This window comes from Taudactylus pleione, unplaced genomic scaffold, assembly GCF_031769625.1.
Source record: "Taudactylus pleione unplaced genomic scaffold, aTauple2 ptg000205l, whole genome shotgun sequence".
NCBI classification, from domain to species: domain Eukaryota; kingdom Metazoa; phylum Chordata; class Amphibia; order Anura; family Myobatrachidae; genus Taudactylus; species Taudactylus pleione.
The window spans coordinates 2384993-2412028 of record NW_028284607.1 but is presented as its reverse complement, the minus strand read 5'-3'; the positions used below and the strand labels follow the sequence as shown (position 1 = coordinate 2412028).

The 27036-nt window shown below is 43.9% G+C and overlaps 1 protein-coding gene and 1 pseudogene across 3 annotated transcripts in view; both read right to left on the bottom strand.

Annotated features, from left to right (window-relative positions):
* DGCR2 (DiGeorge syndrome critical region gene 2) overlaps positions 1–27036 on the bottom strand; it is a 73509-nt gene that overhangs the window by 4452 nt on the left and 42021 nt on the right. For both annotated transcript variants that reach the window (XM_088477840.1, XM_088477841.1), the window contains 6 exons: positions 13040–13250; positions 12009–12085; positions 11642–11818; positions 8857–9060; positions 3147–3299; positions 434–670 (listed from right to left, as the gene is read on the bottom strand). In XM_088477840.1, coding sequence (XP_088333966.1) covers positions 434–670; positions 3147–3299; positions 8857–9060; positions 11642–11818; positions 12009–12085; positions 13040–13250 — 1059 coding nt within the window. The remainder of the gene's footprint in view (positions 1–433; positions 671–3146; positions 3300–8856; positions 9061–11641; positions 11819–12008; positions 12086–13039; positions 13251–27036) is intronic.
* On the bottom strand, positions 5876–8312 carry LOC148517952 (uncharacterized; annotated as a pseudogene). Its single transcript, XR_015879239.1, has 3 exons — positions 8234–8312; positions 7371–7787; positions 5876–6474 (listed from the first exon to the last, which is right to left on the bottom strand). The product of XR_015879239.1 is annotated as an uncharacterized LOC148517952 (transcript).

Sequence of the window (27036 nt, the reverse complement as noted above, 5' to 3'; positions counted from 1 at the left end):
TGCAGAGAGAGAGAGGGGCTTTTTAGCATGAATGCAGCAAAGATGTATAAGGCCACATCTGCAAGTGGCAGGAAAGAAACATCTAACATTGAGATAATAAAAAATGGGATCTGATCCCATTCGGATATGCCAAACGCTGCATCTTTTAAAAGGGGTCATAGGTTATAGAAATCCTGTCCCTAAAACATAGCCGTTGCCAATACTAAACAACTGCAAGCACCCCACAGCTTTTCATTTATATCAATTTCTCACCAAGCTCTATATAAACACAGACAATATCATACAAATATCACCATTTACAGACAAAAAGGCCTCTCTACAATCTCATGTACACATAGTTATTTGCTACAGAATGTAAGCCAATGGAAATGAAAGCAACCAGATACGCATGTTATAGGAGATTGTTTGCATGAAAGCACACAAGTATACCCACCAGTTGTTGAGCATAGAATGATATCAGGACATATAGAAGCTTCATATGGTGGCGGTGGATCGTCCGGATGCTGGATGTCAGAGTATTTGTATGCAGTATAAGGGGGAGGTGGCTCATGGAAGTGAAAAGCTCCACCCTCTCCATCATCAGATAAATGTAGGGGAGTCAGACCAGTACCAAAGCCATCAGGCCCATAATCAAAGCCAGGCATTCTGCGGCCAAGGTTAAAATGATGCACTGTGAAGGAAAAAATTGAAATCAAAGACCAAAACCTCAAAATTTACATAAATAACAAAATGTTGCTGAAAAAAAGACCTATCCTAGAGGAGATCGTTGATGGTTAACCTAAAAAAAGCAGCAAAATGTAATCATATTGGTGACAGGGTTTTCAACTTTAGTATCTGGAATGCTTATCTTTTCTGGAAACACGATAAAAGGAAGCAATATCACAAATACCATTAGTCTTCTGACACATCTTCAGTATCAGTCATCACTATAAGATGCTCTTATTAGTCACTAATACTATTAAAAGTTCTGCCTGGTAACCCCACTTATGAACAGTATACAATATGATCGCGATGACCTCCCATGCACTAAATCAGCAGAGCAGGCTTTCACTACAAATTGGTAACAGTTCCTTTGGGATAACTGCTACAAATAAACAAAGGGATTGACAGTTTCAATGTAAGCTATACTTATGGATCATTTTACGACTGTCAACTTCAGATAGGTCCCTGTCTGCTGTATAACCTCTTTGTAAAAAAACAGTGAATAGTGCAGTTTGTGATCACAGAGTACTGCTACTAGCCATTACAGCCTTATTCTGTTCCAGCGTGAGGTGTAATGCTGGGTACACACTGGCCGATGCATCAATCGTTCAATTAATCGGCCGATATATCGTGTGTGCTTCGGCTAGTGTGTACAGTGTATATGTCTGTGAATGACATTGTTCACAGACATATCGTGACGGTTGTGCAGAACAGCCAGTGGCCGATACATCTGCAGATATATCAGCTCATTGTGCTGTGTACCCGGGCGGTAAGCAGACCGCCCGTACACTTACTGCAGAGGCTACGGGAGACTGACATCACAACTGGGCTGACTATTGGCAAGTCTGTATGCACTTACCAATCGTCAGATAGGACGGCAGATCAGCCATCCTAGTGCGTATCCATATTTAGCCACAGAGTGTTTTTTTATGGTCTTATTTATTCACAAACTGCTAAACTTGTTAGGTTTTGGATTATCAAGACATAATACTGTACACATGATCACCAGTATTTCTGTACCAACATCTTTCATACACTTCTGATGAAGCACGCAGTACGTCTGTGAAACATGCATAATGCACCTTAATACAAGACTTAAACAGGTATAAGGAATATAGCAAGGAGTTAGTTGCACATTTTAACAACTATTGCTTCATCTGGGTCATATGTGAGTCGTTTTGACTTTTCTACTTGAATGTCTATTATTAATTTTATATCCCTTGACTTTAAAAATAAAATGAAAGCCTAAAAAGAACCTTAGCTGAAAGATTACTTCCTTCAGCACTCCAGGTGGTACTTGAAAATAGAGACAATATAAAAATAGATTGACTGATAACAGTAATTTATTTTCATATGCTCAAGCTCCCTGCCAGTAACCATATTTAAGTAAAAACTGCAGGAGGTCACATACAAAGAGAGTCCCTAAAATTAAACAATGTAAATGCCTGTATGCTTGCTTTGGGTTGCTGCACATGGACACTGGTTGGTTACTAATGTGCAAATCATTTACTGGTCAGAACATGGTAACTTTTATATAACCCATGTGGAGCAAGTTTCTTAGTGGAAGATTTACCAAATATTCCAAAGAGCAGGGCTGGCTCTAGGGGTGTTCGACCAGTGCGGTCGCACAGGGGCGCCACCTGTAGAGGGACGGCACCCCTCCCCAGCATACCGATTTCAGCGGGACAGTACTGTCCCGCTGTTCCACCAGCGGGCCGAGGTGGCCCACGGGTGGTCAAATCGGGAGGTTGGGACCCCAACCGCCGCAGCTGTGCCGCGGTGCTGGACCCCCAGAGTGTCCCCGGAGTGTGAATGGAAGCTGCGTGCATGCGCGCCGCATCCATTCACTGACGGGAGAGGGCTGGGGGAAGCCCAGCCAGTGACTGAGTGCTGGGCTTTACCCCCAGCCTGACATTATGGCGTGGCCTATGGTAATTAGGCCACGCTCCCAAATGTGCACTGTTAGGGCGCCTTCTGAAGGGCTGGCACAGGGTGCTCCAAACCCTGGAGCCGGCCCTGCCAAAGAGCACAAGTGGAGAAGTTGCCCATAGCAACCAATCAACTTCTCTCTACCATTTTGTACAGTGTACTTGGTAAATAAATTTGCACAATAAAAAAAAAAAAAAAAGATGCTGATTGAATCTATAAACCTCTTCCATTACCCTACTTAAGTTGTAGAATATTGATGAAGTTCCACAGACAAGATTTTGAAATGAGAAAAAACCAAAAGCAAAGGCCAATGAGCACAGGTGGTTACTTTGTATGATACTAATGCACATTTTTCCTTCCTACATAGAGCAGAAAAAGATAAAGACTCCACAAGCAGCTCAGCTGTGCTGCCACAAGACTGCTTTTCTGTTTAACAAAATCCACAGATTTACAGGTGCAGAAGTAGACAGACATTTCATTACAATACTGCCTGCAATTGTAGGGAAACTGCTTACAGTTGGCCCCAATTAAGGACTCAATACGTTCCCTCCGTCGCTGACGCAGCCGGTGGACCATAAATAGCAGGAGGGAGAGGATGAGGAAAGAGGAGATGCAGCTCACAATCAGACGCATACCACTGGCCATTGAATCAAAGAGGCTGCTTCCATCTTTAAGACAAAGAAGAAAAAATGTAGTTAGTTTACAATCTAGGTGACAGCTAGCCTAAGTATTGCAGCTTCCGTTCACACACTGCTTTTTAAAGAACATGTCGGGACTCCTCCATTTACAAAGGAATACCCAAATATTTGGATGGCAACAAAAATGCTGAAACCATTTAAAAACAAAATGCTGGTCTCTAGTGAAACACAGAAACACAAACATTTCCTCAATTAATGAACCACTGTAAGTAACCTACAGACAGCAGCTTGTCAGCTTTTTCTGCTGTGTAATTTATCTACATAAGCTAGAGCAATGGCAGGCTTGCACAAATAGCAGGCTCTAGCTGTTCTCCTATTCCCTGGGAGCAATAAGGCAACCGTTACAGCATATAAAACATTGCATTAGCAAATTCAGCATATACACTTTCATTTTTCAAAATAAAAGACTTATTCCATAATTTGAGTGTCCAACTGAAGAAAATTTCTTATAATTTTCATATAACATAATATCCCTCTATATTTGATTTGGCACATGATCAGTGAACCATGTGTCTACCTAGTACTCCCTGCACGGAAACTTTGGGCTCTATACATAGGATGCCTGCGCTCGGGATCCCAAAGGTCAGAATCTCAAAACAGACATCCCGACAGGGTTAGGATACATACACCTGTTTGTAGGTATCCCAACCCTCCCCCTCCCCGGAACCCAAACTGCCCCCCAGTGCCTAAACCTAACCTGCCCCTCCCCGTACCCTAAACCTAACCCTCCACCTCTAGTGCTTAACCCTAACCCACCCCCTAGTGCCTAACCCCGCTACTTACCTTCGGGATTACGACAGTCGAGAATCCAGAACCGGGTTTCTGACAGGTGTCAAGATTCCGGCGCCGGTAGTCTGACCACCGGAATCCCCGCAGTCAGGATATTGACTGCATCCCCTATACATCTACATTTATTAGATTGTGATGGCTGCAATATGGATTATGCTGCCAAGGTAAAATTAGAAGTTAGTCGTATAGACATGGAGAATGTAAGCTCTCACGAGAGCAGGGCCCTCTTCCCTCATGTGCTTCTCCTTACTTATACTTTCATATACTCCCACAAGGGCACCTAACACTTGGTTGCTGACCAATGCAGCAATGTGTATATAAACCATGTCCTTGTCCTACATTGTATTGTACTGTAAAGCTGGCCACACACCATGACTCGCAAATGATACATTGTCGTTAACGATTTCCCTTAAACTCCCCGGCAGCCTTTGACAAACGATATATGCATAAAACTGCACAATCTGACCAACGATCTCACGATATATCGTGCATCGTTAACAATTTCCAAATCGTTAGATCGTGCACGATATATCGTTTGCTTGCTAAAACACCTGAAGATCTTAAAAATTTGTTTAAAATTTTAATAATGGGCAGAACTATAGTGAGTATAAAAAGCAGGCGCCATTTTCGCTCAGTACACTTCTGCTCTGTGACTAGTGAGGCTTGGTGTATACCTGCTGAACGCTGTACATTGCTATTGTGCTCTGCTTTGTTTTGCCTGGCTCAACAAAGTGTGTTTATCCTGCATTCTGTGGTGATGGATCCCTATCGCTATACACTTCTGCTAGCCTATGCTGGCGTGAAGCTGAGATCTGAGAAGGAGAGGAGGCTGAAGTCCTGCTAGATAAAGGAGTGGCTATTGCAGAGGGATAGTCGCTGCTGTTGGAGATTAGGGAGAACAACCCGGATGATTACCACAACTCCCTGCGTATGGATGACGCCACGTTTCAAGAGTAGCTGCGTCTGGTGACCCCCTACCCAGAGGCAGAATACAAAGATGCAGAGGGCCATTCCTGCTGAGGACAGACTGGTGGCTACCCTGAGGTTCCTGACTACAGGAAGGTCCATGGTAGAACTGAAGTTTGTGACCCTCATCTCCCTTCAAGCTTTGGGACTCATCATCCCTGAGACCTGCAAAGCCATTGTGAAAGTGCTGCAATACAAGTTTTGCGAGGTAAGAAACCAGACCACACTTATCTTGAGAATGAAAAAAGTTTTTTTATTCAACATTTTTTTCTAAACTCAATTTTTTTTTTTTTTATAAAATGTAAAACACTATAAAAATGGTTTTGATGTCAACCTGGCTGCTTTCTTCTTTAAAATTGTAAAATCAATGTACAACTGTACAAAATATCCAGACAGCTTTCTTTATATAGCTCCTCTGAATAAAGATTTGGGAGCGTTGACATAGGGAAGAGACCACTTTGGAGTGAAGAAAACATATTCCCTCTACACCTCTCCCCCAGGCACATAAAGCTCACAGGGGAAAAGTGTTTGTTTTAACATATGCACTATAGTGACTGTAAATACACAAAACAATAGTATTCAGCAGACATTCAATACTCAAAAGCGGGAAAAAAAAACTACAATACAATTTGAAAAAAAAATTTTCAACAAGTTTTATCAGGCCCAAATAACTATGGGGTACATACATATACAGTATGTTGCTTCAAGCACAGATCGGAATAGAAGAATAAACATGTGATGTAATCGCAAATTGAGGTGCGGGCCCATCATTTTGCACTTACATCAGGTGTTTATTGACCTATTTTAATCTGTGACAGAAGCATCATATAGCATACAGCCCCATAGTTATTTGGGCCTGATAAAACTTGTTGATAATTTGGGTACATTTTATAAAGTAAGTCAGGAGTCTCCTCCTCTGCCTCTATCAAGGCAGCGTATATTGTGGACGGGTAGGGTGGGGGAGCAGGTTGTGATGCGAAGGACGGGTGGGGGGAGTAGGGTGTAATAGGGTGGGATACATCCCTCTAGTGGGAGGGGCAGTGGTGATAGGTCCATGCTGCGTCAGGCAGGTGTCTGCAGTAGAGGGCTGCTTTCTCCCATGGAATATAAGGTCGGAGACTATACGTTCAAACTCCACCTGCATGTCAGTGTCCATCTGGCGGACTGCGCTAGATATATCTATGTAGCAAGGTGGTAAAAATGATCAGGTGGTTGTCGTAAAGCTTCTTCTGTCTGTTTCAGTATGTCATCCTCGCGTTGTGCAATATGCTTGGTTTTTAGCCGCTGTTTCTTTGGGGGTTGTAGGGATGCTGGTGTAGCCGATTAATCCCCCTCACTCTCAGCGAGTAGGCTTAGGTCAGGGGTGTCCGGTATGTCCAGGTCTGGGAGTCTGTTGAGGAAAAAAAAAAATAAAGATCATGTTTTAACCATCTATTTTATTTTTTTTCTAGTTCCCTACAAGCGTTTTGGAGTGGAAAGCCGTCGCAGAACAATTTCAAAGGTATTGGAATTTTCCTAACTGCAGGGGAGCTATCAATGGGAAACATGTACGCACTATTCCACCTGCCAACACCGTATCATATTATTACAATTACAAGGGGTAATTCAGTATCGTTCTCATGGCGGTGGTGAATGCCAACTATGAGTTTATCTTTGTTATTGTTGGCAAGAATGGCCGTGCTTCGGATGGTGGGTCCTTCAAAAAGACGGCTTTCTACAAGAGACTCACCTCCAAGACCCTTAATTTGCCTTCTGTGGTGGAATCCAAGCACAGACTAAAGTTTCTCTTTATCATGAAGCCACACACACAAAGGGGCCTGAACAAAGAGAAGCGGATCTACAACTACAGGCTTTTCAGGGCACGGTGTATTGTTTATAATGCCTTTGGAGTATTAAGCAACGGTTTCCACATATTTCACACCGCAATCAACCTGCACGTAGACAAGATTGACCGGGTGGTGTCGGCATGCTGTGTCCTGCATAACTTTCTACGCCACAAAAACACACATCAAAGGACATTAGGCACAGCTGTACCAGAAGACATAGAACAGCCAGTGGAGGTAGTTCAAATGTCTTCTGTGGCTGCACCTGCACTGCAAAATACAGGGACTGCACGGGTAAATGGTAAAGGAGTACATGGCCTATTTTAATGGAGTGGGTGTAATGCCAAGGCAGGAGGACTCAATCAGATAAAGTTGTGTAATGTGAATTCCAAATGCATTTAAAAATTATTGGGACTTTTACATTTCACAACAACATTTAGCATGGTGTTTATGTACTGTGTACCTACTAACTAATAGTGCTTCAGACGATTCCCCCACATCTGCGGCCTCCTCTGCAGTGTCTCGCTCGGCCATTTTCAAAAGGCCTGTCCTCTGCGGCTCCTGCTCCTTACAAAAACTTCAGCAGACGAAAGTACCACAAGGTGGGTTTGTATACCTCATCCGCCCCTGCACCGGACATCTTGCATTCTTCATTCTTCTTGTTCTCCTTCGTGAAGACGGTGCTGAGGTTTTGCATCTTTCGGCGCACCCAATCCACCGTTGCAGCACTGTAACATGGCTTGCAGAATTCAACCAATGCCTGCAGTGCCTGAGTCTTCTTTGCCTTTTTGGCATAGTCCCTGCTTTTCACTCTCCAGAGACTTTCGTTTTCTCTCAATAAATCCTGAGATGAACTGGTGGTCTTTGTCCAACCCAATTACTATGCAAAAAGAATAAAAGAAAAATCATTTAAATATTGTGGCCCCAATCTTTAGACTACTTTTTAAATTTGTACATAGTTAGATTGTTTATAATCTGGAGTCGATAATATTTTTGTTTTTTTGTGGTTTCAATAAAAATTGGTTAATGGTTTAATATTTGTGATAACAACACATTTGGGGGGACAGTAGCGTGTAATACACAGTTGGGGGACAGTAGCGTGTTTTGCACGTCAGTAGCATATTATATTACACACATTTGGGGGAGAGTGGGAAATGTACAAATTGCAGGGTAAACATATAGGCGTTCAGTGTATATGGACACTGCTATTAAGGGGAATATACATTTGGGTGGGCAAACATTGGTGTTCAGGGAAAAAAAAACATTTGTAGGCAAACATTGGTGTTCAGTGGATTAAAACATTGGTGACCAGCAGTACACACATACCAGAACATAGTAGAATCGGGCTTGCAAATTGTAGATCAGTCACAGCTGCTCTGTGTGCTTCCTCTTCAATCGCCCTCATGATGCTGCACAAAATGTAGGATGGAAGTGTCCAGAAATGCTGCTGAATTGACGCTGATCAGACGATATATTGTTAGTATGATCGGAGGTGTAAAAAGACGGGAAGATATGAAGATACGATTAACGACCCGCGGGCCCGCGCATCGGATCATTATCGCTTGTGGAAACTGAACGATTTGCACGAATTTGAACGATTTATCATTACGATGCAACAAAAGCATGCAGAAAATCGTCTAGTGTGTGGGCACCTTAAGTCACTGGTCCCTTGTTCATTTATTTGTTTATGTACTTTGTAAGGCGCTGTGGAACATTTGTGACGCCATATAAATAAAGGATATCAATAATTATAAGAAGAAGAAGAAGGACATTTGGTAATCAGTTTCATGACTCATTCATTTTCTCATTAATGATGTGCTTTTTAATGTCACAATTATTATTAAACTGCTACAAATAATATGATGAAGTACTGTTTGCACATTGGAAGGTAGAGTTTGCCATGTATAACTTCAGTTCTGCTCACTCTACATAAGAGAAACTCTGCTTACCTGGGTCCAGACAAGTGAACTTGCAGCATTCTTTGGGATCCTTGCGATACTGTTGGCATCCCTGTGGTTTCTCACATAGAGCAGCCACACACATTTCTGGTTCCCCGTTGTGGCATGTGCAGCTCAGACAGGGATCATCCCCTTTTGGGGTGAAATAGTAGCCCTCATCCACAATATTATCTTTAATGTCAACACATGTCTGGCCTAAAAAAGGTAAGCACAATACAGATGTTTAAAGTTCTACTGCATGTATATGATTGACACTTAGAAAATATTAAGATGTTTCAGGAGGAGAGGACAAGTTATTCATCTGTAAAAGTTATGCAGGATATACCACTTTTATGGGTGATTTTTAGACAACTGGGACTCCTGACATTTATTCAATGCAGTCAGGTCCTGTACTTCTAAATAGTGAAGACCTCAACTGGAATGATTTATTACTGCTAGTGTTGGTGACAATGCAGGTGTACACGCTAAGAGCTAACACTGATAGAGTTTATCTTAATTGTTTTGACTAAAATAAACATGGAGTATAAATTAGGTTCTTAGTGCATATTTGGCCAAACAGTGAGCTGATCCACTACGTCAAGGTGAACCTGATCAGATGGCAGCAATGCTAAAACTAACACATTATATCAATTTATCAAGGACTCACCTATTTTGGCCAGTCCTTGATAAATTGATATAATATGTTAGGGAGATTGATTTGGAAGGATATGGCCAGCCTATCAGACAAACAGACATGGGCCTGTATTCAATTAGTTTCGCACGCGCAATACTTTCCGCCTGCTGCACTTTTCGCCTACATCGCGTGTTTTGCATGAGAAAAAGTATCGGGTTCGCCGTATTCAATTAGAAAGGATGCGAAAACGGCACCCAGCGAAACTGAAACAGGCTGAGTTCCACATTTTTGTCAGGACTTTTTATCCTGACACCCCCCAAAAGATGCACTAACATTGGGAATCACTATAGATGCCCCCCATTAGCCCTAATGAAGGTATTTGGGGTACTTGAGTTGAGACAAATGGTGCCTAATTATGGCATTAACACAAGTAGTGAAGAATAGCATTAAGCAGTATTGTTATGTGAAAATAACTACTCTCAGCAAATTTGGGGTTCTTAAAAATGGGTACTAGCATATTTTTAAGTTGCTAAAGTGAAACTTTAAATTATATTAAAAACCAACCTGCCGCAAGCACCTGCAATCAAAAAAACACCTGCCCCATACTTGGGGACCCCCCAGAAGTCTATTTTGTTAGTTTTTAAGTCTATCCCCTCAACTTTGCACTTTTTCGCCCCTAAAATGAAAGTACTTTTTTGGGGTGTTCTAAAGTAATTTTTTTTAATTATCTTTGGGGGACTGTCACAAGGGTGCAGGGGGGTTTCCCAAAGTTTGCACCCCAAAACCGCAATTCTGCACTTTTTTCCCCCTGCTATTCATAGGCAAAACTTTTTCGCTGATTTCATTGCATTGACTTTTCGCGTATGCGGAAAGTCTTTGGAATAGAATACGGCGGAAACTTTCCACCTGGCGAAATGACATCATCCGCGATACTTTTCAGCAGATTCTGACTTTTCGACTGTAATTGAATACGGGCTTAATTGTCTGACATTGCCGTACACTGTAAGATGTACTGTAAGATATACTCGCTGTTTGTTAGAGAGTATATCCACTGTCAGATCCGAACACAAATTATCAAATCTGCCGGATATGCTGGAAGATTTTCATGCCCAACAAAAAGATAATAGCTGCTCGGTCGCAGTCGCTTAATAGACTGATTGTGCAATTCTTGTCCCAATGTATGGCCCATCTTTAGTATTAAAGATGTTAGAGACCCATCTGAAGAAATTAATTTATAGAATTTATCAGTGCACTAACATTTTCTTTTTCCTTTAAGGTACTATAAGCTCGACATGGTAGCGCCACTTACTATGTTTAACATTAGGGTGTGCAGTCAAAGCATAACCCACCCCCTTCCCTCACCTTCCTTAATATTGTACAATACACAGCTTAATAAAAGAGCTCATTTAATGTCACATACTAGACAACTCCATAATTATAACCAGGTCCAAGTGTTTTATCAGTGAGCTACAAGTAAACAAAATGAACTAAAACTCCCTGTGCACCAATATTAAAAAAATAGGAATTTCCCCAAAATGACATTACAAATTAAAATGACCAATAAACTCTACAACCACAAAAAGTGCTGTAGCTCTACAAGCAGAGCTAAAAACAGAAGCGCAGCCACCATTGTAGATATGGTCAGCTGGATGTGCAACCCTGGAATCCGCAAGTAGTGTCACGTTGCAGAAGGTGTTACAGCCAGTTGGGCAGACACATTACAGATATGTAAAAGAGTATATGGAATAATAATGCATGGAGGCAGTGAGACGTTTCTTGCACCTTACAAAAAAACGGGAGGTATTTGGCATCCCTATAGTCGAGATGCCGGCGATCATAATCCCGGCACCGGAGTCCCAACAGCAGTCGGAATGCTCGCTCCAGAATCCCAACAGTAAGTATCAAGGGTAAGGAGGAGGACTAAGTTTAGGGATAGAGGTTAAGCTGCAGAGGGGAGGGTTAGGATGCGGAAGGCGAGGGGGAGGGTTAGGCTGTGGAAAAGGTGGGTTAGGGTGAGTGTAAGGGGTTAGAGTACTTACCTGTATGCGTCGGGATTCTGACCGCCAACATCCCGACTGCCGAGATCCCATACCCAACCACAAAAAACAGCAGTCAGTCAACACAATTCCTAATATTATATATACACCATAAAAATCTACTTACTGCGTTTGCAGAGGAAGGATGACTTTTCATTGCAGTTCTCAGCATACCAGCTGTGCAGGCCATGATGCCGCAAAGACGGCATATGGAAATATTGCAGCTGGGCACACAGGATGTTCTCATTTTCAGACAATGCTGTTCCAAAGATTGGCACTGGGGGTAAGAATACTTCAGAAGAACCTGTGATGGGAGATCAAGGACACTCTGCTTACTACTGAAGTCATTTGGTTTATTACCAGCAGCAATTATATATTCTTCTTAGTTTGCTGCAGCAGAACTGTAATTTAAATCTAACGAGAGGTTATGGATGAGTGTATGTGTACGGATGAGTATGTGTAAATTGGGCACAAATGCTAAATTCTGCACCTACCTTTATATGCAACCTCCCAGTGTCCCTCCACGGAATGGTTCCGGCTTGTTATCACAAACTGGTAACCCACCCACAGTCTAAAAATGTGGGGAAACAATATAACAATATTTAAAAAAAATAAATAGAAACGTTTTTTGTTTTTTTAAATACACTAAATATCTGCTTTATGCTGTACTTGAATAAAGTCAAAGAAGTCATAACCAGCAAAGTGCATTACTACAAATTATTCAGAACTGTTCAAAGATACAGTACATTATATTATGGGTTCTACCAGGGACGTGCTTATAAGTTTGGGTACATTGTATGGACTTCTTAAAGCTGAATAGAGCAATGTACCTATTCTGCAAAATAAGGCATTGTGGATTTTATATTTTTAATACAGAGGAAGAAAACAAGATAATTATATATGTATCTAAAAATATAAGAAATAAATCAAACAGGGAATCCCAGGGCGATGTATTCATGCAGATGGAAAACAAAGAACTCTCCTATGATAGGCAGGAATAATTGAGGAAAGAACCTGCATTTAATGAATTCTCCTGTTTCTTTGGTTGGAGCTTAACCACATTAGTTGTGTACTTTAAGTGGTTGTGGGAAACTGAGCCTATTAATGACACCAATTACTCCAAGAGCACCCATATTGTGCATATCAGTTGGGTTGGAAAAATTAAAACCCAGTAAGTTGAAAGGAAAAAAAAAAATGTTCCCTTAACTATGTACAAAGTATCTGTTACTACATTTGACTTGAATAAATGCATCTGCGTTTCCCAATTTGCCTGTGGTGCAAGCAGTACAGTGGAAATGGATGCTCATCACTTCCAACCAGTGCTCTATTTGCATGGCGGCGGTATAAAAAATAAATATAAATATATATATATATACATACATACATACATACATACATACACACACACACACACCCACTGTACATACACACACACTCTTGATTTGCATTCTGACACTGAGTGGATCGTCTGGTTAGATTTAAAAGTGACAATTTACTTATTAGTTGCTTAAAGTTTAAGCCTCACCTTCGCTGGTCCTTTCTTAAAAATGGTCTTTCTTCCATGTCCCACTCTTGTGCCAGGATGAACTTTAGCTCAGAGTCTGTAGTGAATGTTGCTAGTGAGCCATTCACCTTCTGACAGGTCTGAACAGCATCCCAGTAATTCTCCCCGGAGGAATACACCTTGTAGCAGCTTGCAGTCCCATCATAGTGATGCCACCCTGATGGGCATTTCCCTAGGAAACATAAAGGAAGGAGGGGGTACACACCCCCACAATATGAACACCTTTGACAGAATAAAACTGTTAAAAAAAGAAAAAAAAAAAAAACAGATTTATGCAAAGCCTTTTTTTATCATGGCCCGTATTCAATTGTCGGCAAAAAGTCTCGGACTTTTCGCATGCCGGAGTTTTCACCATGATCGCTAGTTTTTCCTTCGGAAAAGTTTTGCGCTCGTCACCACTTTTCGCCCTATTCAATTGCAAAGGACGCGCCCTGGCGAAACACAAATTAGCGAAAAGTCCTGTCAGATTTGGGGAAATCAGCCCGACACACCCCAAAAAATGAAAAAAGGAAGAAAGAATATTCTCTTTTGTGGTGCACTCAACCTACTAAAGTAATACTGTAAAATATAACTTTTATTCTTAAATCAATAAAATAATGATGTCCAGGAAATAGATATCAGTATACATACAACAAAACGGACGAACAAACCATAACAGAGTACGGGCCACAATAGGTCCAGAAATGGGTGCCTGGAAGAAGAAAAATAGATAAGGACAACTATGTGTCCATATTCAATTACCCAGAATAGTGGGTCAGACACACGAATAAAGACACTATGGTCAAATAAAATGGCGAAAATATATACTGGAGGGATAGATAATTTCACAAATATATACCCATCAGTGTAAATATAGGCGGCTATTGACTACATCCCCTGAAATTCAGGGTGAAACCCACTATGTTATTCTTAGATCAAATTCATGCATCACGTGGGAATGTAATAACATAGTTATAAGTCTCGTTATTAGAGCAGACACAATAAACAAAGTTCCTTCTTAATTATTCTAGAAACATGAAATAATGTCCTGTGATAGTGCAAGAGCTGATACCTTGGTACACGAGCACAGGTTTGTTAAACAGGTAAGTCATATGAATATAATTAGAATTCAGTGATCAGTTATTAGATAAATCTAAATCAAGATTGGATAGACAATTGAGCAATTAGTGCATACTAATGATGATCACCCATTGTAAACAAACGGATTCCTGAATGTAAACCATGTATATTCATTGGTGGATACATATCCCCTCCTGATTTTCTGCTAGATATAGTTAAAGTTGTAGTAGATATTGGAATAATTGAACAAAAGATGCAAGTCTCTCCACTTGTGCTCGGGAGAAATGGCTGCTGCACGGTGTTATACTGATGCATTGAACACCGTGTGAACGGAGATCTTCCTATGCATGGAGATAGAAGTAAGATATAGACATCTGCTGTTAGACAGGACATATGGGGTGAGAGTCTAGTAATGTAAATCAGTGCAGACTCGCTCTCCTACGTCCTGCGTAATGAGAGTGTCTGTAATAGAACCAGATATAGAAAATTATATAGAAAATATGAATCACAAAGGGAGAGTGGAAGAAGGATAGAAGGGATATTAGCCTCAGAGTGCTGCTTCCCGCGGTGTGTGTACGATACACATTGGACCGTGGGTGAGCGGCTCAGGGGCTTCCCTAATCACCAGAATGACTGCAGAGAAACGGCACTGCCGTGCAAAAAGGCTATCCCTTCTGTGCCCTGATGTAAATACAATGCAGGGACACATGCGGGGTGCGCTAGTGCACTAAGTGTCCAAAGGAAATACCTGTAACAAGAGAGTGGCTGCTCGTAGTAGTCCACCGATGAGGGTCCCCCCTGTGAATTAAGAGGGATATCCCTAGGGTTCCCACCCAGACGCACGTTTCGCCGGGAGGCTCTCTCAGTGGGTGGCCTGCAGAGGGTGACGTGAGTTCCGATTATAAACCGGCATCAGCCAATAGAAATCTGACTTAGTTAATAGGCAAGTAAGTATGCCCTATGAGAGGACTCCTAAGTCAGGCCAGTGAGGGAGTTATAAAGTGATAGGCATATATAAGAGCCAATCAAATTTGAGGAAAAAAACGGACATATGGTTAATTGGCATATGTAAACATGCTGATGATTACAGTCCGTAAGTCTTAAGAAACAGAATTGAGACCTGCTCTAATTTAAAAATGCCTGGTGTGGGAATACTGTATAAATATACATATCCACATGTGACACACACACACACACACACACACACACACCACTCTGTATGTGCACGCGCGGATGCATGTGTGTGCTATACGCAAGTTAGATGGGGAGAAAGGAAAAAAAAAAAAAGGGGAGAATCATGGATCAAGCAATAAAAATAATATCGATGTAGGGGGATACATTATGTCATTGTATGGGACTGCAATGAATAGCTCACAATATGTTTTAAGCCCTCTATGTATGCTTGAATGTGTGTCAAATGGTTGTCTAATAGGTGAAGTAAATCAAAGTGATCTCAAGGTTTCAAATGAGATAAATTGTGAATGGATGAAGATCATAGTCAGTGATATGTAAGTGAACAAAAAGACTAAACAATAATAGATAAAATAAGATAAATGTATGAATAAAATGAAATGATGAAAGAAAAAATAAAAATTAAATAAAAATTATAAACTAAAAACAAAAAAAATAAAAAAAATAAAAAATTATATAAAAATATAATAATAAATACAGAATAATAAACAAAGATAATTATAATGCTAGTGAAAAGTAAATTAGAGAGAGTGATGATATTAACATCAAATTTATAGTGAAGAAGATGAGTAATAGGAGAGACATACATATAGTATGTATCTATTTGATGTGCATGTGTGGACACAGTCGTACACATGTGAGGGTGAAATTCAAATGACAACAGTATAGAAATAAATAACCAGTGTAGGTATACAAGAGATGATAGTTAAAAATAAGATGACCTAATATGGCATACGCAGAGGAATTAACATTAGAAATGGTATATAGTAGATAGTGAGAATATTACATCGATGATATCAGGTAGGGACAGAAGGATTGACAGATTAGATATACTATATCTAGAGAGAATCTTACAGAAAAGCACTATAGTTATTTCCTTTGTTCAGTCCAAATGGAGTGACTGTATTCAGTCTAAAGAGCCACTGGCTTTCACTTTGTAGTAGAATTTTGTTAAGGTCCCCTCCTCTAATCCTAAGTCTGATGTGTTCAAGTCCAAATGCTTTGAGATCCTGGGGGGATCCTTTGTGTAATTTCAAGAAATGTCTCAATACCGAAGTTAGTTTCTTAATTTTTTTGTGTGTCGGCCAATGCATTTCTGATATTTCCAACATGCTCCAAGATCCTCTGTTTCAATGTCCGCGAGGTCATCCCTACATACCTGAGTTTGCATGGGCATTCTAGACAATATATTACCCCCATTGCATTACAATTGATAAATTGTCGGATCTCAACGAGTTTATGATAACGATCATATATTTTGTCTTTCTTGGTGATATGTCCACAGGCTTTGCAATTGCCACAAGGGTAAGTTCCTTTAATTTTAGTGACCTTTGGAGGGTATCTATTGAAGTGACTTTGGACCAAAGTATCTCTTAAGTTGGTAGATCTACGCCTACTGAATGCAGGTTTGGTTTCCAATCTTTTATTCAAATCATTATCCACAAGAAGGATATGCCAATGCTTTTGGGTAATGTTTTGTAATGTCTCCCATTGTCTATAAAAGTCTCCCACAAAACGGACTTTGGGCCTGATTCAGACCCACTCGCGAGCGGCTGTCCGCTCGCAAGTGGGTCGATGTTGAGCACTGAGCATGCGCACGACGCATGCGCGCTCGTTGTGTCTGATCAAAGGGGGCGTGCTGTCGATGTTGATTGACAGCACGCCCTTTGGTGGGCGTGCCAGGGGCGTGCCTCCCTGACGGGGGCGTTCCCAAGGGAACGCCTACCGTCAGAAGCCGGCCCACTGACATCACTAGTGATGTCAGTGGGAGTGATTTTGGCTCTGATAGAGCCAAAATCACTCCGGGCCTTGCGGTTGAAAACCTCAACCGCAGGCTCCGGCTCGCAGTGGCGTGGTCGCGATGGTCACGACCATCGCGGCCATCAAACTGCACGCTCGTATAGGCTGTGGGTGGTGACCCACAGCTATACGAGCGTCCAGGAGGACGCTCCATAATTATGGAGGGCGGCCCTCATTCAGAGCGTGCGCTCTGCTCAGAGCGTACGGCTCTGAAAGAGGGCCATTGTTGTCATTTCTTCTATTATTGTGAGCAGCTAAAATAAGGTCTTCCCTTTTCATTTTGGAGACAAGATACTTGGCATTTTTGATAGATTTTTTTGCTATATCCCCTTTAAAGGAGTCTTTGGGTGAGTTCCCCACTTTTCTCTTCAAAGGTATCATCTTCTGAACAGTTACGCCTCAAATGCATAAATTCTCCTTTCGGTATATTCCTAATTGTTGCTGGGAAATGAGAGCTCCCATGAAATAGGACACGGTTTGTGGCAGTTTCTTTTCTGTAAAGTTCGGTCATAATTTTACCATGTTTGTCACAAATGAGTTTTAAGTCCAGGAAGTTTGCCGTAGTCTTACTCAGGGTGTAGGTCAGTCTCAAATTGAGATCATTGTTATTCAGGGTTTTAATGATTTGATGAAGATCACCCTCCGGGCCTTGCCATATCATGAGGATGTCATCTATGTAGCGTAGCCATGTTACATTATTGGTGTATTTCTCATTTTCCTCATTAAAGACAGATTCCCTCTCCCACCATCTGAGGAACAGGTTGGCAATGGCGGGCGCTCATGCTGCACCCATCGCTGTTCCTCGGATCTGTAGGTAAAACCTGTCATCAAAGGTAAAATAATTTCTGAAGAGAATGAATGCAAGAATTTCCAATATAAATTCGTGAAAATTGTCCATGCCTTCTGTATTAAGAAAATATCTTACTGCAGCAATCCCAGCTTGATGTCCTATACTAGTGTATAGTGACTCGACATCAAGAGTCACCATATACTGATCATTTTCCAATTGTACATAATTTAATTTTCTTAATACATCCGATGTATCTTGCAGATAAGATGGTAAGGCACATACGTGATGACGGAGATGCTTGTCCACAAAAATGCTACCTTGTTCTGTAAGACTTCCTATCCCTGAAACGATAGGTCTGCCCGGAGGTTTGTGTATATCTTTATGTACTTTTGGTAGCATGTAAAATGTAGGTGTTTTAGGGCATTTGACCTGTACAAAATTATGCTCATCCTTGGTTATGATACCATTTTTGAAGGCATTATCTATCATCTTATCATAGAAATAAGAGAAGTGATTCGTAGGGTTGAACATCATAAGTTTGTAGCATGAAGTGTCTCCCAGTTGTCTTTGTGCTTCCTGGAGATATTGATCTTTGGGCCAAATCACCACATTACCCCCTTTGTCTGAGGGTTTAATTTCACATCTGTCCATTCTTTTAATTCCCTCAGGGCGGTTTGCTCCTGTTGGGCCAAGTTATCATTATTATGAATATGATGTTTCCCACTACTATCCATCTGTAGTTGATCTAAATCTCTGGAAATTAGGTCCATAAAGACCTTAACTTCCGGACAGATACTGTCTTGAGGTGAGAATGTAGATCTTCTTTTACAAACTGGTTTTCTACCCTGTGCTGTGATCTGATATCCTGTGTCGTCACCCTCATATAGTTCTTCCAGGGTTAAAAGCGCTTCTAGGATCTTCATTAGTGTCTAGAGTGATGGAATGATCCAATTGAGGTTGAGTGGATGAAGTGACATTATTTCATGTTTCCAGAATAATTAAGAAGGAACTTTATGTCTATTGTGTCTGCTCTAATAACGAGACTTATAACTATGTTATTACAGTCCCACGTGATGATGCTATGCATGGATTTGATCTAAGAATAACATAGTGGGTTTCACCCTGAATCTCAGGGGATGTAGTCAATAGCCGCCTATATTTACACTGAAGGGTATATATTTGTGATATTATCTACCCTCCAGTATATATTTTCGCCACTTTATTTGACCATAGTGTCTTTATTCGTGTGTCTGACCCACTATTCTGGGTAATTGAATATGGACACATAGTTGTCCTTACCTATTTTTCTTCTTTCAGGCACCCATTTCTGGACCTATTGTGGCCCGTACTCTATGCTATGGTTTGTTCGTCCGTTTTGTTGTATGTATACTGATATCTATTTCCTGGATATCATTATTTTATTGATTTAAGAATAAAGTTATATTTTACAGTATTACTTTAGTAGGTTGAGTGCACCACAAAAGAGTATTCTTTCTTCCTGTTTTCTTCTTTACACACAATCTACTCCAACAGTTGCACCTCCATACAGAGACTCCATTTGGATTTGATCCAGTTATAATATTTACTTTGGAAAAACAAGAGATATGGTAAGAACTTACCTTTGTTATCTCTGTTTCTACGAAGTCCATAGGGTCCACAGGGTTGAACTTGGGGTATAGCTGGATCTGGATCCACGTGCACCACGCAGTTAAAGCTTTGCTGCTCCCAGGATGCACTTGGGTCCGTCCTCCTCTATACCCCGCCCCCAGGCACCTCAGTTGGTAAGCAGCTAAGGCCGGAGGAGGAGACTAAACAGAGAGAAGGAAGACTGGAACACACAAGAAACCATACTCACAGAAATGGGAGACGGAAAACCGGTGACCAGCCACACAGCCCATTTGAAGCCAGGTGCGTCAGGGCGGGCGCCCTGTGCACCCTATGGACTTCGTAGAAACAGAGATAACAAAGGTAAGTTCTTACCATATCTCTTGTTTTCTACTTCAGGGTCCATAGGGGGTCCACAGGGTTGACCTTGGGGATGTCCCAAAGCAGTTCAACTAAGGGCGGGGACGCTCCTGTGCTGAAAGGAGTACCCGGCGCCCAAAGGATGCATCCTGAGAGATGAAGGTGTCAAACGCATAGAACCTCAAAAACGTTTGAATTGAAGACCAAGTGGCCGCCTTACACAGCTGAACAGCGGAGGCGCCACGTCTAGCAGCCCAAGAGGGACCCACAGAATGAGTGGAATGAGCCTTAACAGAGACTGGCACAGGTAAACCCTCCTGTGCATAAGCCTCACAAATAACGGAACGAAGCCAACGGGCTAATGTTTGCTTGTTGGCAGGCCAACCCCTCTTGTGAAAACCGAAGAGGACAAACAAAGAATCCGACTTCCTAACCGAAGCAGTCTGATCCACATAGTTTCTAAGTGCCCAGACATCTCAAGAGCCACGCCGTCAAAGACAGCCGACCCAGATCCGGGTAAAGGCAGGGCCCTTGAGACAACAGGTCCCGACGCTGAGGAAGAAGGTACAGAGCGTCGATGGAGAGACACCTCAGATCGGAGTACCAAGGACGTCTGGGCCACGCCGGAGCAACCAGCACGAGCGTGCCGCCGTCCTGCTTGAATTTCCGCAGAACCCAAGGAAGTAAGGATATCGGAGGAAACAGATATGCCAGGTGAAACGAATTTCACCGACAGCGCGTCTACCAGACTGGCGCCTGCGTCTCTTGTCCTTGACCCGTAAACGGGCAACTTGTGATTGTGGCGGGAGGCCATCAAGTCCAGCTCCGGCAGCCCCCACCTGTCCACGAGTAGCTGAAACACCTCTGGGTGAAGCGACCATTCCCCGGGATGCACGTCGTGACGGCTGAGGAAGTCCGCCTACCAATTGAGGACTCCGGGAATGAAGACTGCCGAGATCGCTGGAAGGTGACACTCCGCCCAAGCAAGGATGCGAGACACCTCTGACATTGCTGCCCGACTGCGAGTTCCTCCTTGGTGGTTGATATACACCACTGTGGTGGCGTTGTCGGACTGCACCTGAACCGCCCTTCCGTGAAGAGCGGGACCGGACGACTGCAGGGCCCGATAAACTGCCCGCAGTTCCAGAATGTTGATGGGAAGAAGAGCTTCTTCCGCAGACCAACGACCCTGAAGTGACAACGAGCCGGTCACTGCCCCCCAACCCCGAAGACTGGCATCCGTCGTGAGCAGGACCCAGTCCGGGATCCAAAAGGGGCGCCCCTCGACCAGATGAGCTGACTGAAGCCACCAAGCCAAAGACTGCTGAACCTCCGGGGACAACACCAGCAACTGAGAGCGGATCCGGTGAAGTAACCCGTTCCATTCTGATAGAATCAGCCCCTGCAGGGGCCGGGAATGGAACTGGGCAAATTCCACCATGTCGAATGTTGACACCATGGAGCCCAAAACCCTCATAGCCGAATGGACCGACAAGCGGCAACTGCTCAGGCAACTGTGTATCCTCAGCTGCAGGGAGGAGACCTTCTCCGGGGTCAGGAAGATCCTTTGCTAACGAGAATCCAGCTGGGCTCCCAAATGAACCATCTGCTGAGATGGAATCAGGGAGGACTTTTTCCAATTTATCAGCCACCCGTGCGCTTGCAGGCAAGCGATCGTCAAGTGGAGATGTTGAAGCAATACCTCCGGGGAACTCGCCAGCAACAGGAGGTCGTCCAGATACGGCAGTAGCCGTACATTCTGGTTCCGAAGATGTGCGGCCATGACCGCCATAATCTTCGTGAACACCCTCGGTGCCGTGGAGAGACCAAAGGGTAGCGCCCGGAACTGGTAATGGCGTTGAAGGATAGCGAACCTCAGATACCGCTGGTGCGAAGGTGCTATCGGAACATGAAGGTAGGCGTCCTGGATATCCAGGGACACCATGTAATCCCCCGGTTCCATCGCCAGAATGATGGAATGTAACGTTTCCGTCCTGAACTTGGGAACTCTGAGGAATTTGTTCAGAGACTTCAAGTTGAGGATAGGGCGATGAGAACCATTGGGTTTCCGCACCAGAAACAGAGAAGAATAGTACCCCGTCCCTCGTTGTAATTGAGGAATGGGAACAATGACCCCTGCTGTCAGCAAGGACTCTATAGCTTCCTGAATCTGTAAAGACTTGGTCGTATCCTGAGAAGGACTCGTGCAGAAAAACTGGTGGGGCGGTCTGTGCCGAAAAGACAGGGCGTACCCCTGGGAGACCACTTCTCGAACCCAGGCATCTGTGGTGGTATTGTGCCAGCACTGGGCAAATAGAAGTCATCGGCCTCCCACTCTGGGGTCCCCCAGAGGGAGGCCCGTCCCATCAGGCAGAAGGTTTATCTTCCTATTTGGAAGAAGGACGCCTGGCACTCCAGGCCTGCTTCTTGGGCTTAGAAGCGGCCTTGGACGTCGACTGCCTCGGGAAGGACTGACCTTTGGCCTTGCCCTGAACCCGAAAGGACCGAAAGGCAGAGCTCCGTACCTTGGTAGGTGCAGAAGCCGAAGGGAGAAAGGCTGACTTAAACTTAGCCAGAGTGTCTACAATTTTGTCCAAGTCTGGACCAAAAAGCAACTCCCCATTAAAAGGTAAGGCCTCCAGTCCCTTCTTGGAATCAGCGTCAGCTCTCCAAGATCTCAGCAACAAGGACCGACGTGCTGACACCGCTGCAGCCGACACCCGAGAGGTCAGCAGGCTTGCATCTAACGATGCTTCTCTAATGTAGGAAGCCGCATCCCTCATTTGGCCTATCAACGCTCTCTGGATCACCAGAGAATCCTCCGGAAAGGTATCCGCCAAAGCATTGGCCCAGCTCTCGATGGCCTTAGCCACCCAAGAGATGGCCATGGACGGACGGGCCACTGCCCCCGAGAGAGAGTAGATAGACTTTAAACAAGTCTCCACTTTCCTGTCCGTGGGATCTTTCAGGGAGGAGATCGACGGCAAAGGCAGAGTAGCGCTTTTAATCAAGCGGGTAACGTGGGAATCAACCGCAGGCGGAGTTTCCCACTTCCTGCAATGAGCCTCCGGAAACAGATAGTTCGAAGCCAACCGCTTCTGCAGTTGGAACCTCTTGCTGGGCAACTGCCAGGCCCCTGCCATATGATCCGTTAACTGGTCAGACAGGGGAAAAACCTTCGAAGTCACCTTGGCCTTTTTAAAGTTAGGGTACTTCGACCTGGGAGCTGGCACATCCTCCTCAATATGAAGGATGGCCCGCACCACCCTAACCAACGCCGGCACATTGATGGAGGACTTAGCCTCCACCTCCTGGGCCCCGGCATCCGAGTCAGAGTCTTCATGGATCTCCCCGTCATCCGAAGACACGTCCGTGTCCGTGAACTGAGTCGCCAGTGAAGCCGGAACGGGTCGCTTGGACGCCCGTGGGGGCAAATCACTGTGCAACATAGATTGAAAGGCCGATGACGAAGCCGCCAGGCTCTGAACGGAGCTGGAGAGAACGTCCACCCAAGGAGGGGGTGCCGCCTGAGGATACCCCTGAAAAGGTACCATCGACTGCTGCGGCACCGTAGGTGATTGCAAGTATACAGGCAAACCTGCATAAGGACCCACAGTCTGAGACCCGGGAGGAGACTGCACCAGACGCGTCACACCCGGGGAACGGGGGATGGTAGGCTGGGGCAACGCCCTAGAAGGGGCCGCAGCCGGGACCGCAAGCCGGTCCGCGATAGACGCCAGGACTTGCGTAAACATCGCCCACGGAGGATCCTGCACCACCGGGGGTTTAGAGGGACCAGGTACCAGCTGGCACCGCCCGCACAGACCGTCTTGAGACAAATCTGCCCCGTCAACCCCTGCCGAACAGCGTCGGCAGGAAAACAGCACAGGAGCCTCGGAGCGCACATTCTCCTCATCAGACATGACACAAACTTTTCGCAATAAAAACGTATCACCGAAACGAGGTAAGGCGTATAACACCCACGCACTCCCAAGTATGCAACCCAAACAGCCCACAATATGGTACTGAGGAGCACACCGCAGTATGTGATGGACCTCACAAATACGTAGATTTATATAAGTGAGGTTACACAGAAAGAACACCCCTCCCCCACGCACCTGCGGGCCGTAGGAGAAGGAAAGGGATAGGTAAAAAGCTGACAGTAAGTAGAAATAAGCACAGACAGCAGCACTAGCAAAAAGTCACATACCATGCAGAGAAAGTACGCACTGCACCTTCCGCTACAATCAATCTCCCAGATTCAGTGTCTGGGAGGGCTATAGCGCTGCGAACACCGTCCTGATCAGGGGAGAGGCACGCAGGGGGACTGGTCCACTGTAAGCCTGCCTGGGAGCTCTGCGATGCTGCCTGAAGATGGCCGCCGCAGAGCACAGAGGAGGAGTGGCCAGGAGAGCACAGCCCAGTGACGCCAGCACGCTTGAGAGAAGGCGCGCTGAAGCAGGGAAGGCTGCCTCCCCTGCTAGTATGAAACCCCCAGGGAAGCCGGTTCCCCGCCGGTCTTACACCCTGGAGGTCAGCAGACACGCGGGGTATTCCACAGAGGGGGGAGCCCGCCGCCGCTACTAGCGCCGCCGGTCTGTCCCCAGAGACCGGCGGCTACAAGACTGCATAATCCCCGCGCACAGCGCGAAGCGCTGCACGCGGCTTACCTGGCTCCTTCAGTCCGGCAGCAGTCCTTGGGAGGTCCCGGAGCCACGCTAGTACTGACTCCGGGGTCCCGCTGCGATCCCCGGATCAGTACCGGCGTCGCAGCGCCAGCAGGGCTGGTGGAGCGGCAGCGTGGACGTCCAGTTGGACAGTCCCTTGCTGCCGCTCTGAAGAGTAAAAAATAAAATAATAATTCTTCTTTTTTTTTTTTAAATAAATAAATAAATAAAATAAATAAACCTTAGGGGCTGCTTATGCAGCTCCACTGCGCAGGGTGACCCGACTCCGGCCAGGCACCAACTAAAACTGAGGTGCCTGTGCCCAGGGGCGGGGTATAGAGGAGGACGGACCCAAGTGCATCCTGGGAGCAGCAAAGCTTTAACTGTGTGGTGCCCGTGGATCCAGATCCAGCTATACCCCAAGGTCAACCCTGTGGACCCCCTATGGACCCTGAAGTAGAAATACCTACTACATGCAACTTTTAAAGTAGTCCAACCAGTGCTTAGGATATCCCCTCTTTTCCCCCTTACACACCCCAAAAGATGCACTGACATGGGGGATCACTATGGATATCCCCGAATAGCCCTGCTGAAGGTATTTGGGGTGCATAAATGCTCTCAATTGGTGCTATTTAGCGTCTCTGCACAAGTGGTGAAGAACAGCATTTAGCAGGTTTTTTTGGCAAAAATAAGTAGTCCCAGCATATTTGGGGTAAATGAAAATGGGTGCATAGTTAAAAATCGCTAAAGTGCGTTTAAAAAAAAACCCCTAAATAAACGCACCATCAGCAAGCACCTGCAATCAAAAAAACAGCACGGGCATACTTGGGGGACCCAAACCCCCAATTCTGCACTTTTTTCTGCCTCCTTTCAGAGGCGATTCTTTCCCGCTGGTTACAAGGTGCAGAATTTTCGCACCGGCGAAAAGTCTATGGAATTGAATACGGGGAAAAGTTCTCGCCTGGCGAAATGACAACACCAGCGAGAAATTTTCGCCGGCAATTGAATATGGCCCTATATATCCGATGGCTGTATCTGGCTAGGCAGAGTCAATAGATTGCAGCTCTACATTTAAAAAGCCAGAAGAAAGGATAAGCATGAAAGTATGGCATTTGAACATCTAACTTCGGTTTACCAACAACAAAAACAATAACTGGGGGGTGAAGAGAGGGGCAATGGATGGAAATAAAGTAGCAGTGAGGCCTAAAGTCTTGACAGTACACATTGTGTAGTGCAATGACAAAGTATTACAATGAAATGTTGCCAGCAAGGGAATTCTGGGTAGGAAATTATAATGTAAAATCCTGCAGCGTTTGATTGCATATCTTTGCTCTTCTTAAAAATCAACTATAGGGCATCTGTACCTCCTAATTAAGACTAAACAATGATATTTTTACATTGATTTATGTGTACTCCATTTTGGGTAGTGAATCATCAGTAAATCCAGGGATGGATGAATATCTCCCACATCCTGGCTTCAATAAACTCAGAAACACAATGTTTGAAAGAAGGGGTCCCCATTTTTAAATTATGTTGCCCCTTAGTGGTTAATGTTTCTTAACCACTAGACAATATTAACCTGCACTGCAGAAATAGTACAATGGAGTTGGTGGATGGGGAAGGGCGCTTAAAGTGCCTGAAATCCCTCACCTAGGCATCAATACTTCCCTTAATAGTTCTTTTCTGGATCACCAGACAATAACACCCTATGATACAGAAGGAATTAAGAATTCCAGAGATCGGGGGGGTTTTAATGTTCAGATCTCCCCAATCCTGCCATCAATAAACTAGGGGTGAGCGGATTCGGTTCTACTCTGTTCCGTTCGGATTTAAAAACCGAATCTTATTGGGTATCAGCTGTCACGAGTTTTGGATAGCCAATAAGATTCGGTTTTTAAAACCGAACGGAACCGAGTAGAACCGAATCCGCTCACCCCTACAATAAACACAGTTGTCACCTCATTTAATGCAGTAGGTTGTCTACTTTTAAAATTGCTAAACCTTGTTGGACTGCTATATTATCCCTACATATTTTATGCACGTAAAATAACATGCATCTTCATTTACAAATACAAATTTTAGAATTAGTCTTTTTTCTGTTTTAGAAAGATGGATTAATGCCAAAGCAAGAACCACAAAGCATCAGTTGTTGTATATACTGTATATGTATCATCTTAAAGCAGTTCTTTCGTCAGAGACATTTGGAGATGTACTAAGCCTTGAAAAGTGATAGAGTGGAGAGTGATTAAGTACCAACCAATCAATTCCTAAGTATAATTTTTCAAACAGCCTGTAAAATTACAGTTAGGAGCTATTTGGTTGGTACTTTATTTCTCTTCACTTTATCACTTTTCAAGACTTAGTACATCTCCTCGTTGGTATGGTAAAAGGATGGCACAGAAAGCAAGTTAACCTTTAAAAATGCAATTGAGAGCCGGCTCACTGCTTGTATACAAAAAAGAAAAAAGTTTTAGTTACATTGCTTA